This window comes from Bombina bombina, chromosome 9 (genome assembly GCF_027579735.1).
Source record: "Bombina bombina isolate aBomBom1 chromosome 9, aBomBom1.pri, whole genome shotgun sequence".
NCBI lineage: Eukaryota > Metazoa > Chordata > Amphibia > Anura > Bombinatoridae > Bombina > Bombina bombina.
In genome coordinates this window covers 189,601,710-189,616,146 of record NC_069507.1, presented here as the reverse complement: position 1 = coordinate 189,616,146, position 14,437 = coordinate 189,601,710, and the positions used below count along the sequence as shown (strand labels likewise).

Sequence of the window (14,437 nt, the reverse complement as noted above, 5' to 3'; positions counted from 1 at the left end):
CCATGTCATTGATTTATCATGATCGTCAACAATACGTCTCACCCTGAGCATCTGGCTACGTGGTAGTGATTTAACCAAAGAGGGATGATGGGCACTCGTACCGCTGATCACTGCTGCCTGCTTTCCTGCTGATCACGGCTGCCTGCTTTCCTGCTGATCACGGCTGCCTGCTTTCCTGCTGATCACGGCTGCCTATTTTCCTGCTGATCACAGCTGCCTGCATAACCTGCTGGCCATTTCTGGCTATTTGCACTTTTTCTGCTGGGTATCTGCAGACCTATTTCCTTACTCTGCCCTACTGGCTCAACTTTCAAGACCTCATTACCCGTGTCCACACATTATTTTTCTCACTGATTGCCTATTGGGGCTTTACTCCAAGGCTCAGATTAAGCCTTTCTCTCTTTAGCTTTTGTGTTCTTCTTACCTTTTCCCAGCACATTATGTAGGTTCTCTCAGAACTGTTTCTTAGTATCACATATGAGTATGTTATAAATGTGTATACTTTATTTTGAGAAAGTTGTTTAAATGATCTGAAGTTGTCTTGTATCTGAGCCATCTTCTCAGACATGCTTGGGTTTAGACGCTCTTTGGTTTGACACATACCTATATGTTTTTAGATATATTTGGAGTTGCTAGTTATCACTATATAAAACTGCATGCCTGCAGTTTATACAACACCTTATAAAAGTGCAAAATGAAAATAATCTAATATGTTAGAGCATTTTATTATTGCATTATTGTTTGCATATACCATTATTTAACCCCTGCAAAGGTCAGCTGCAGAGCAGCAATGCACTACTGGGAACTAGCTGAACACATCTGTTGAGTCAATGACAAGAGGCATATGAGTGTAACTATCAACCAACTAGCTCCTAGTAGTTCATTGCTGCTGCTGCTTAGGATGTGTACATATTCTTTTCAACAAATGATACCATGAGAACAAAGTAGATTTAATAATAGAAGTGAATTAAGTGTCTTAAAATGATGAGCTTTATCAGAATCATGTACATTTAACTGTAACTTTCCTTTCCCTTTAATTGTCTGTAGGTAAATAGATTGTGCCTCCCTGCAAAGGAACTTCCATAATAGTTTATGAACAAGATAAACATGAGCTCAGTAAGCAGAAAAGACTTAAATCTGAGTTACAGGACGCATACTTACTATATATAATTTCTGAAGAACATAGACTAAACCACTAGTGAACTGATGGGGCTTATAAATCTTGTAGACGTAGCTAATTCTTGTCCATTCCAAACATAATAAATAATATACAGCACTTCTTATTTATTCTCCTTTATTAGGTCTTCTGCAGGTAGTAAAACAATATGTCCAGATTCCTATATTTGTGATGATCCGGCCACGGGGTGGGGATTTCCTGTACTCAGACCGTGAGGTGGAAGTAATGAAGGCCGATATACGACTTGCTAAGTTACATGGGGCAGATGGATTAGTGTTTGGGGCCCTGACGGAGGATGGTCGGATTGATGCTGAACTATGCATGGATCTACTTGGTGAGATTTTATTGTTGTTTGTACCAAACTGTTTGTGAATATCAGAGGTGATAAAAATTGTTAAAGCTATGCAGGGCCGTCTTTAATATTGACTGGGCAAAAAAAATTCTTGACCCCCCCCCCCACCGCATGCAATTTCGCTCTCCACCTCAACATCCCAAAAAACAACTAAATCAATTTATTTTATAATTGTTTTCAAAAATTTTAGCCCAGCAGTGGATCATCACTGCTAGGCTAATCATTTAAAAAAAAAAATGAAATAAATTGCAATATGTGAAACTGGACCTAAGCAGTATTAATAAGTAAATAAATATATAAATTCCTCCACTGTGGATTCATTTAATATTCTTTTGAATGTGATTCTGGTGTGAGTTTAGCTGGTTAAAGAGATTTAGGGCAGCCAACAGGAGCAAAGCAAGTTAAAGACTGAGGAGGAAGCATGGAGGTGCAGACAAATATAAGTTTACTGACTGAAACAGCAGAACTACTATGGGAAGCTGTAAAATCTGAGACAGAGAGAAAACAAAAACTATAAAGCTAAACCTTACATTAATGTGTGAAGTATCAGCATGACACTATACATCAGCCACAGCAGCACATGTCACTTCTTTGCTAGGAACAAGTTCCCTCTCACCCTGCACTAGACAATGCTGCATGGGGGGGGGCGTGTGTGCACTCACTTATTCTTCCCACTGACACCTTTCTACAAAGCACTGTTCCCCTAACAAACTTCAGTTAGTTGATCTTAGGGCCACAACAGAAAGAGCAGGGCTAAGAGGACCAGCAGACTGGATGCTGTCTGTCCATGGCTGCATGGATACAGTGAGAGATGAGTCATACAGCCTCAAGACTGAAGAGAGCAGTGTATGCAGCTGCACAGATGCTCAAATCCTCATGTGCCTGCCGCTCCAGCTTTCTGCTGCATGCACCTACAGTCAGCCCTACCCAGAAACAATCCCCACCACCAGAGCAGTTACCTGGTAACAGTGGTAACCCCAGTAGGACCTTTTCTGATGCAGTGGGAATGGATGGATACCGAGTTAGGGCTTTGCATTCAGTGCTGCACAGTGCACATCTAAAACAGCACATGGCAATAGCTTGGCATGTCACATGACACCGGCACGGTCTGGCACAGTTTTAAAAAAAATATATATAAGCAGAGTAATTTTTGATTGTGACAGTATTATGACTGAATGTGTGTGTTCCCCATGTCACATCAGCAGTCTGGTATGAACCATAAAAAAACATTTTTTAAATTTTTTTTTTTAGGACTCTTGGGCCCCTCAACAGAGACTGGGCCCTGGGCAGCTGCCCCTTTTGCCCTGTGTTAAAGACGGCCCTGAAGCTATGTAGTCTCCTATATAATTTAATGAATAGATATGTGTGTGTGTTCGGGATTGATGGCATTGTTTACATTAGCATTTAAAAAATCTTGAGAGCCATAGCGCCTAAAATTCTGGCTCATAAGTTTTTTGTTTTTTTTTTAAATCCCTGTATAAAATTTGAGTAAAGAGGGAGAGATATCAGGAGTGGAAAGAAAGATTTGAGTGTCACCAGCATATATGGTACTAGAAGCCAAAGGAGGATATATGTTTTCCAAGGGAGGATGTACAGAGAGTAAAAGCAAGGGACACAAGACAGAACCTTGTGGTACTTTAACTGAGAGAGGCAAAGGTTCAGAGGATATGTTGTTAAAGGAAACTGTAAATGAGCCGATTGAGGGATATGAAACAAACCAGGAGAGGGCTGTGTCTCGGATGCCAGATGAATGGAGGATTTGTATGAGGAGAGGATGGTCAGCTGTGTCAAAAGCAGCATATAGATCCATAAGAATTAGTAAGGAGTAGTGTCCCTTTGCTTTAGCCGATGGCAGATCATTTGTTACTTTAGAGAGTTTTGTTAGTAGAAGGGGTGAGTAGGAGGGCTACGTTTGAGGAATGTGAGGGAGAGATGTCTGATTTTTTTAATTGTGTCAATTTTATTTTTGAAGTGATCAGCAATAATCTGAGCAGTGAGCTTGTTAGTGGGCGGAGGTGCAGACGGACGTAGAAGGGAATTAAAGGCTGAGAACAGTCTTCTGGGGTGGGATGCATGAGATGACACGAGGGAGGAAAATAGATTTGTTGGGCCAGGCTGAGGGCAGAGTTGTATGACCTGAGTATGAATTTATAATGCAGGTAATCAGCACAGGTGCGTGATTACTTCCACTGATGTTCAGCAGTCTGTGAACATTGCTGAAGATAGTGGGTCTGTTCTGTTGTCGCCACAGTTGTCGTCGAGTGCATGATGCACGGCGAACAAGAGCTTTGTCAAGTGTTGATTTTAGTGCCAAATTATACTGTAAGGCTGCAAAGTCTGGGCAAGATAGGGATAAAATGTTGGAGAGTAGAGGTTTCAGTTGAGTCTGTGAGATCTAAGTCATTTAAATTAAGGAAGCAGTTTTTTGGGGGGCTTGAGAGGATGCTGCAGGTAGAGTAAGAGAGAACATTGGTAGATTGTGGTTCAGAGAAAGGAAAATGGTAGTTGGAGAAGTTAGAACTGGCACAGAGATTGGTAAAGACCAGGTCAATTAAGTTGCTTTCTCAGTGGGTTGGAGATGTTGTCCACTGGAACAGACCAAAATATGTGGTAAGAGATAGAAGTTAGAGGCAGCAGACATGTTAGAATTGTCAGTGGATATGTTCATGCCCCTAAGATGAGAGAAGGGGCATTACAAGAAAGGAAGTTTGGGAGCCAGGCTTTTAAAGTGGTCTTGAAATTGTGATGCTGGGCCAGGAGGGTACACAGAAATCTACAGGGGAGAAGAGGCGGGTAGCATAAACTTCAAAAGATGAGAAAGAAAGGGAAGGGGGTGAAGGAATGCAGTGGAAGGTACAGTATGGAGACATAAGAATGTGTGTGTGTGTATATATATATATATATATATATATATATACATACACACACTCACCGGTCACTTTATGAGATACGCCTGTTCAATTGCTTGGTAACACAAATTGCTAATCGGCCAATCACATGGCAGCAACTAAATGCATTTAGGCACCTAGACGTGGTGAAGACGACTTGCTGAAGTTCAAACCCAGCATCAGAATGGGATAGAAAGGGGATTTAAGTGACTTTGAACATGGCATTGTTCTTGGTGCCAGATGGGCTGGTCTGAGTATTTAAAAAACTGCTGATCTACTGGGATTTTCACGCACAACCATCTATAGGGTTTGAAGAGAATGGTCCGAAAAAGAGAAAACATCCAGTGAGCGGCAGTTGTGTTGACGACAATGCCTTGTTGATGTTAGAGGTCAGAGGAGAATGGGCAGACTGATTCGAGATGATAGAAAGTCAACAGTAAATGATATAACCACTCTGTGTCAACCAAGGTATGCAGAATACCATCTATCCTTGAAGCAGATGGGCTACAGCTGCAGAAGACCACACCGGGTGCCACTCCTGTCAGCTAAGAACAGGAAACTGAGGCTACAATTTGCACAGGCTCACCAAAATTGGACAATAGAAGATTGGAAAAACTTTACCTGGTCTGATGAGTCTCGATTTCAGCTGCGAAATTCAGATGGTAGGGTCAGAATTTGGTATAAACAACATAAAAGCATGGATCCATCCTGCCTTGTATCAACAGTTCAGGTTGGTAATGGTGGTGTAATAGTGTGGGGGATATTTTCTTGGCACACTTTGGGCCCCTTAGTACCAATTGAGCATAGTTTAAACACCACGGCCTACCTGAGTATTGTTGCTGACCATGTCTATCCCTTTATGACTACAGTGTATCCATCTTCTGATGGCTACTTCCAGCAGGATAATGCACCATGTCACAAAGCTCAAATCATCTCAATCTGTTTTGAACATGACAATGAGTTCACTGTACTCCAATGGCCTCCACAGTCACCAGATCTCAATCAAATAGAGCACCTTTGGGATATGGTGGAACGGGATATTTGCATCATGGATATGTAGCAGAAAAATCTGCAGCAACTGAGTTATGCTATCATGTCAATATGGATCAAAATCTCTGAGGACTGTTTGCAACACCTTGTTGAATCTATGTCACAAAGAATTAGGGCAGTTCTGAAGGCAAAAGGGAATCCAACCCGGTACTACCGAGGTGTACCTAATAAAGTGGCTGGTGAGTGTATATATATTTATATATATATGTGTGTGTGTGTGTGTGTGTGTGTGTGTGTATATATATATATATATATATATATATATATGTTATGCTATATGGGAATTTGTTTCTGAAATGGGATATTCGAAGAGCAAATTGAACATTGTATAGATTATGTGTGTATATATAATAAGGTGTTTGGGGGTGGTTCATTTAAAATCTATGTGACAGGAAGCGATGCCTGAAAGATTGTGTGTCACACTGATATCCTTTTAAACGGATATTAAACAGTGCTCCTTTGGGCCTCTGGGTATGAGCAAATCTGACCCTGTTATCTAGTCCAGTGTTCTTCAACCAGTGTGCCGTGGCACACTAGTGTGCCGTGAGAGATCCTCAGGTGTGCCGCGGCAGACTGACAACAGTGCGGGGGTGTCTCTCTTAAAATTTTGAAATATTGGGAAGTATGTGACAGGCTCATAAGGCTTCATTTACAACCATGACATTGACATTCATTCACAGAAAATCATTATGATTGTTTGTGAATGAATGTCAATATGTCATGTATAGTTTGTAGTAGGCATGGCAGGACAGCACAGTACAGTGTGTGTATATATACTGTATATATATCCTGTATTAGGCTACAATGTGTGATTTTGTAAAATTTTGGGATGGTGGTGTGCCGCAGGATTTTTTAATGTAAAAAAGTGTGCCACGGCAAAAAAAAGGTTGCAAATCACTGATCTAGTCTATTCAATAGCCTAGAGGGTTTTTGTCATCATGCTAAGATAAAACTTTCGCAGAGGCCTACTCTCCTCCTCCTTGTAGGAACTCTGACAGGATGTAAAAGACACTGCACAAATTTAGTGTAAAAATAAACAAAAGGTAAAATCTATTTAAATAGATGAATAATACATATTGTTATGCTTTCTATTAAGTATAAGCAACTGCCTATTGCTTTATTTAATGCAATAATGAAACTGACTGTTTAACGTCCCTTTAAATTGGACACACAAAACTGATCTGACAAAAGTTGTGTTTGTTGGAGAACATATTTATTAAAACTGTATATGTTTTGTGTTTAGCCATAGACTTGTTATCAATAGATTCTTTTTTCTTTTTTTTTACTTTATGTAGCAGTATCCCGACCCCTTCCAGTCACTTTCCATAGAGGTAAGTTTTATCATGTGAGGACAAACCTTGAGATATGTACAGCATCTATGTATATTTGCGGTTGGCATACAAGAATGAGATACAATGATATGTGCAGTAATTTTAGGGGGAAAAAACAATGTATTTCAATACTATCAATAAATATAAAACACAAATATGTTTTAAAATCATGTGAACCCAAAGCTAAATAAATATGATTGGGTTATCTCTTTAAATAATCTGGTTTCATTGAAGCCAAAGTTAAAAACAATCATTTTGTTTTAATTTGGCGTCTTTAAATTACATTGGGCAAGATTACAAGTCACACATCACATCAGTTGCGAAAACACCACAAACAGCCACATCACGTATGCTTTCACGTATTCCCCATAGAAGTCAAAGGAGAAGAAAAATAGAAAAAAAAAACACACAAAACCCTAATATGTTACGCAAAGCCCTTTACGTATTCTCCTTAAAAAGTGTACAAGAAAATGCGATTTTTTTTAATGTTGCAAAAATGTTTTTGTAAAGGAATATGTTCTATTTATTTATAAATAAATATTTATCTATATATGTGATGATTTTTGGACTGATATATCTATTTATAGCGAGATATGTATATGTATATATATATATATGTCTATATATCTCAAGATCTATATGCAAATATCTCTTTAAAAATCCATCTGAGTCATTCTCTTGCACCTAACTAATAGATAGGACGTGTGAGAGGACTGTGGTTGTTAAACTTAGTTTTTATTTCTTCAATCAAAAGTTTGTTATTTTAAACAGCACCGGAGTGTGTTGTTTTTTCTCAGGCAGCATTAGAAGAAGAATCTACCTGAGTTTGTGTATGATCTTAGCGGTCGTAACTAAGATCCATTTGCTGTTCTCGGCCATTCTGAGGAGTGAGGTAACTTCAGAACAGGGGACAGCAGGCAGGGTTCACCTGCAAGGAGGTATGTTGCAGTATATTATTTTCTAAGGAATGGAATTGACTGAGAAATTACTGCTAATACCGATGTAATGTAAGTGCAGCCTTAAATGCAGTAGTAGCGACTGGTATCAGGCTGATATGTATGTATGTTTACACTGAGGTATTTCTGGGGAATGGAACTTCACTAAGAAAATACTGTATACATTTAAGTTATATTTGAGCCCCCACTGCAGTGAAAGCGACTAGCAGCAGGCTTATTAATAACATTTCATAATTTTATTTTTAAAACGTTTACTGGCATGTTAATCGTTTTTTCCTGAGGTACTTGGTGATAAAACTTTATGGGCATGATTTTTACCACATGGCTGTCGTTTGTGTATGAATAAAATCAGTTTACTGAGCTTCCCCACTGTTGTAATATGAGTGGGAGGGGCCTATTTTAGCGCTTTATTGCGCAGTAAAAATTCAGTCACAGTCTTCCTATTTCTTCCTCCATGATCCAGGATGTCTCTACAGAGCCCAGGGGTCTCCAAAACTAGTTTTGAGGGAGGTAATCACTCACAGCAGACCTGTGAGACTGTGTTTTGACTGTGATAAAAAAGTTTATTTTAAATTGTTATCCGTTTTTGGGTACTAAGGGGTTAATCATCCATTTGCTAGTGGGTGCAATCCTTTGCTAACTTAATGCATTTACTGTGAAAATTTGGTTGCTATAACTAATTTGGTTCATTGTTATTTCAACTGTGACAGTTTTTTGTGCTTCTTAAAGGCACAGTAACGTTTTTTATATTGCTTGTAAAGTTATTTGAAAAGTATTTTCCAAGCTTGCTAGTCTCATTGCTAGTTTGTTTAAACATGTCTGACACAGATGAATCTCTTTGTGCAATATGTTTAAAGGCCAATGTGGAGCCCAATAGAAATTTGTGTACTAATTGCATTGATGCTACTTTAAATAAAAGCCAATCTGTACATGTAAAGAAAATTTCACCAGACAACGAGGGGGAAGTTATGCCGACTAACTCTCCTCACGTGTCAGTACCTTCGTCTCCCGCTCAGGAGGTGCGTGATATTGTGGCGCCAAGTACATCAGGGCGGCCCATACAAATCACTTTGCAAGACATGGCTAATGTTATGACTGAAGTACTATCTAAATTGCCAGAATTTAGGGGTAAACGCGATCACTCTGGGGTAAGAACAGAGTGCGCTGATAATAATAGAGCCATGTCTGATACTGCGTCACAATTTGCAGAACATGAGGACGGAGAGCTTCATTCTGTGGGTGACGGATCTGATCCAAGTAAACTGGACTCAGACATTTCAAATTTTAAATTTAAGCTTGAGAACCTCCGTGTATTACTAGGGGAGGTATTAGCGGCTCTGAATGATTGTAACACGGTTGCAATTCCAGAGAAAATATGTAGGCTGGATAAATATTTTGCGGTACCGACGTGTACTGACGTTTTTCCTATACCTAAAAGGCTTACAGAAATTGTTAACAAGGAGTGGGATAGACCCGGTGTGCCGTTTTCACCCCCTCCTATATTTAGAAAAATGTTTCCAATAGACGCTACCACACGGGACTTATGGCAGACGGTCCCTAAGGTGGAGGGAGCAGTTTCTACTCTGGCTAAGCGCACCACTATCCCGGTGGAGGATAGCTGTGCTTTTTCAGATCCAATGGATAAAAAGTTAGAGGGTTACCTTAAGAAAATGTTTGTTCAACAAGGTTTTATATTACAACCCCTTGCATGCATTGCGCCTGTCACGGCTGCAGCGGCATTCTGGTTTGAGTCTCTGGAAGAGACCATTAGCTCAGCTCCATTGGATGAGATTATAGACAAGCTTAAAGTCCTTAAGCTAGCTAATTCATTTATTTCTGATGCCGTAGTACACTTAACTAAGCTTACGGCTAAGAACTCCGGATTCGCCATTCAAGCGCGCAGAGCGCTGTGGCTTAAATCCTGGTCAGCCGATGTGACTTCTAAATCTAAATTGCTTAACATACCTTTCAAAGGGCAGACATTATTCGGGCCCGGTTTGAAAGAAATTATCGCTGACATTACGGGAGGTAAGGGCCATGCCCTGCCTCAAGACAGAGCCAAACCAAGGACTAAACAGTCTAATTTTCGTGCCTTTCGTAACTTCAAGGCAGGAGCAGCATCAACTTCCTCCGCTCCAAAACAAGAGGGAACTGTTGCTCGCTACAGACAGGGCTGGAAACCTAACCAGTCCTGGAACAAGGGCAAGCAGGCCAGAAAGCCTGCTGCTGCCCCTAAGACAGCATGAAGTGAGGGCCCCCGATTCGGAAACGGATCTAGTGGGGGGCAGACTTTCTCTCTTCGCCCAGGCGTGGGCAAGAGATGTCCAGGATCCCTGGGCGTTAGAGATCATATCTCAGGGATATCTTCTGGACTTCAAAGCTTCTCCTCCAAAAGGGAGATTTCATCTTTCAAGGTTGTCAGCAAACCAGATAAAGAAAGAGGCGTTTCTACGCTGTGTACAAGACCTTTTACTAATAGGAGTGATCCATCCAGTTCCGCGGTCGGAACACGGACAAGGGTTTTACTCAAATCTGTTTGTGGTTCCCAAAAAAGAGGGAACCTTCAGACCAATCTTGGACTTAAAGATCCTAAACAAATTCCTAAGAGTTCCATCGTTCAAAATGGAAACTATTCGGACAATCTTACCTATGATCCAAAAGGGTCAGTACATGACCACTGTGGATTTAAAGGATGCCTACCTTCACATACCGATTCACAAGGATCATTATCGGTATCTAAGGTTTGCCTTCCTAAACAGGCATTACCAGTTTGTAGCTCTTCCCTTCGGGTTAGCTACGGCTCCAAGAATCTTTACAAAGGTTCTGGGCTCTCTTCTGGCGGTACTAAGACCGCGAGGAATATCGGTAGCTCCGTACCTAGACGACATTCTGATACAGGCGTCAAGTTTCCAGACTGCCAAGTCTCATACAGAGTTAGTTCTGGCATTTCTAAGGTCGCATGGGTGGAAGGTGAACGTAGAAAAGAGTTCTCTATTGCCACTCACAAGAGTTCCCTTCTTGGGGACTCTTATAGATTCTGCAGAAATGAAAATTTACCTGACAGAGGACAGGTTAACAAAACTTCTAAATGCTTGCCGTGTCCTTCATTCCATTCAACACCCGTCAGTGGCTCAATGCATGGAGGTAATCGGCTTAATGGTAGCGGCAATGGACATAGTACCTTTTGCACGCCTGCATCTCAGACCACTGCAATTGTGCATGCTAAGTCAGTGGAATGGGGATTACTCAGATTTGTCCCCTATGCTAAATCTGGATCAAGAGACCAGAGATTCTCTTCTATGGTGGCTTTCTCGGCCACATCTGTCCAGGGGGATGCCCTTCAGCAGGCCAGATTGGACGATTGTAACAACAGACGCCAGCCTGCTAGGTTGGGGCGCTGTCTGGAATTCCCTGAAGGCTCAGGGACCATGGTCTCAGGAGGAGAGACTCCTTCCAATAAACATTCTGGAATTAAGAGCAGTTTTCAATGCCCTTCTGGCTTGGCCTCAGTTAGCAACTCTGAGGTTCATCAGGTTTCAGTCGGACAACATCACGACTGTGGCTTACATCAACCATCAGGGAGGGACAAGGAGTTCCCTAGCGATGATGGAAGTCTCAAAGATAATTCGCTGGGCAGAGTCTCACTCTTGCCACCTGTCAGCGATCCACATCCCAGGCGTGGAGAACTGGGAGGCGGATTTCCTAAGTCGCCAGACTTTTCATCCGGGGGAGTGGGAACTTCATCCGGAGGTATTTGCCCAACTGCTTCAGCATTGGGGCAAACCAGATCTGGATCTCATGGCGTCTCGCCAGAACGCCAAGCTCCCTTGTTACGGATCCAGGTCCAGGGACCCGGGAGCGGTACTGATAGATGCTCTGACAGCACCTTGGGTTTTCAACATGGCTTATGTGTTTCCACCCTTCCCGATGCTTCCTCGATTGATTGCCAGGATCAAACAGGAGAGAGCATCGATAATTCTAATAGCGCCTGCGTGGCCACGCAGGACCTGGTATGCAGATCTAGTGGACATGTCGTCCTGTCCACCTTGGTCTCTACCTCTGAGACAGGACCTTCTGATTCAGGGTCCTTTCAAACATCCAAATCTAATTTCTCTGAGGCTGACTGCATGGAGATTGAACGCTTGATTCTATCAAAGCGGGGATTCTCGGAGTCAGTGATTGATACCTTAATACAGGCTAGGAAACCTGTTACCAGGAAAATTGACCATAAAATATGGTGTAAATACTTACATTGGTGTGAATCCAAGAGTTACTCATGGAGTAAGGTTAGGATTCCTAGGATATTGTCTTTTCTACAAGAAGGTTTAGAAAAGGGTTTATCTGCTAGTTCGTTAAAGGGACAGATCTCAGCTCTGTCTATCCTTTTACACAAACGTCTGTCAGAAGTTCCAGACGTTCAGGCTTTTTGTCAGGCTTTGGCCAGGATTAAGCCTGTGTTTAAGACTGTTGCTCCACCGTGGAGCTTAAACCTAGTTCTTAACGTTCTGCAGGGTGTTCCGTTTGAACCCCTTCATTCCATTGATATCAAGCTGTTATCTTGGAAAGTTCTGTTTTTAATGGATATTTCCTCGGCTCGAAGAGTCTCTGAGCTATCGGCCTTACATTGTGATTCTCCTTATCTGATTTTTCATTCAGACAAGGTAGTTCTGCGTACTAAACCTGGGTTCTTACCTAAGGTAGTCACTAACAGGAATATCAATCAAGAGATTGTTGTTCCATCATTGTGCCCTAACCCTTCTTCAAAGAAGGAACGACTTCTGCACAATCTGGATGTCGTCCGTGCCCTGAAATTTTATTTACAGGCAACTAAAGATTTTCGCCAAACTTCTTCCCTGTTTGTCGTTTATTCTGGACAGAGGAGAGGTCAAAAAGCTTCGGCTACCTCTCTCTCTTTCTGGCTTCGTAGCATAATACGTTTAGCCTATGAGACTGCTGGACAGCAGCCTCCTGAAAGAATTACAGCTCATTCTACTAGAGCTGTGGCTTCCACTTGGGCCTTTAAAAATGAGGCCTCTGTTGAACAGATTTGCAAGGCTGCAACTTGGTCTTCGCTTCACACTTTTTCGAAATTTTACAAATTTGACACTTTTGCTTCTTCGGAGGCTGTTTTTGGGAGAAAGGTTCTACAGGCAGTGGTTCCTTCCGTGTAAAGAGCCTGCCTGTCCCTCCCGTCATCCGTGTACTTTTAGCTTTGGTATTGGTATCCCATAAGTAATGGATGACCCGTGGACTGACTACACTTAACAGGAGAAAACATAATTTATGCTTACCTGATAAATTCCTTTCTCCTGTAGTGTAGTCAGTCCACGGCCCGCCCTGTTTTTACAGCAGGTCTAAATTTTAAATTAAACTCCAGTCACCACTGCACCCTATAGTTTCTCCTTTCTCGTTTGGTTTCGGTCGAATGACTGGGTATGACGTAGAGGGGAGGAGCTATATAGCAGCTCTGCTTGGGTGATCCTCTTGCACTTCCTGTTAGGGAGGAGATATAATCCCATAAGTAATGGATGACCCGTGGACTGACTACACTACAGGAGAAAGGAATTTATCAGGTAAGCATAAATTAAGTTTTTACCTCACAATCTCCTCAACTCAGCAGAGTAAGTTCTGTGTAAAAAGTTATACTTAGCTGCAGGTAGAAAAAAAAAAATGAACTGCAGCCAATCAGCATCAGCAGTGCTGAGGTCATGAACTCTTACTGTGATCTCATAAGATTTCACTTAACTCTCATGAGATTTCATTGTAAATTTCCTTACACTGAATAGGGAAATAACATGAGAGTGCACAAGGCTCAATCCTTCAGCTGTCCCAGGACAGACATACTAATTTGCTGCTTAGAAATCCTTTACAATGGGATGTGGCTACTGAGAAACTTTTGAGGTAAAATATCTTTCTTTTTTACATAGAGATGTTCAGGTTATATTTTCTAGTCAGCTTTTTACAGCTATGCTGCATCACTTTCAAGTGTTTAAACATTTGGGTATTATGTCCCTTTAAACATATGTTTATACTTATAAATCCATTTTTCTGTATGTATGTGTATGTATGTCAATGTAAAATCCCTGCCTTAGCTTTTTTTTTTTTTTCTAACACCTGAGATCTCGTATCTTTGAGCCCTTATAACTTTTGTGTTAAATTTTTTTTTAAATAATTTGTATTAAACAGTGTTAATAATAAGAGTGTGCCTGTACTTTGTAATGTATTTTTGAAGTGTTTCGTGAAGCTTTTATATTGCGCAAAGCTGTAAACTACTGCTCTTCGAGCGCGGAAAGGATTGTTGCGTAAAAGGCCAATGCTTGTGCGCAATTGCGATTTTTCAAAATTTGTAATAGCTGCACAATGGAAATTGATTGCGAAAAAGTCATAACGCGCCACTTGTAATGTTGCCCATAGTGTGGGGGCTATGCTTTTCTGTATTTTTAAAGGGACATGAAACTCAAAATTTTTCTTTCATGAATTAGGTAGAACATACCATTTTAAACAACTTTCCAGTTTACTTCTATTATCAAATTAGTTTCATTCTCTTGGTATCATTTGTTGAAGGAACAGCACTTCTGCTTTATAACTAAACACATGGGTGAGCCAATGACAATCAGTATAAATATGCAGCCACCAATTAACAGCTAAAACATAGGTTCTTTCCTGCACCTGAGCTCACCTAG

The 14,437-nt window shown here is 41.1% G+C and overlaps 1 protein-coding gene across 5 annotated transcripts in view; it reads left to right on the top strand.

The window, feature by feature from the left end:
• Positions 1-14,437, top strand: part of CUTC (cutC copper transporter) — a 58,029-nt gene that overhangs the window by 18,058 nt on the left and 25,534 nt on the right. For all 5 annotated transcript variants that reach the window (XM_053692533.1, XM_053692534.1, XM_053692536.1 and 2 more), the window contains exons 4-5: positions 1,302-1,511; positions 6,763-6,798. In XM_053692533.1, the coding sequence (XP_053548508.1) occupies positions 1,302-1,511; positions 6,763-6,798 (246 nt within the window). The remainder of the gene's footprint in view (positions 1-1,301; positions 1,512-6,762; positions 6,799-14,437) is intronic.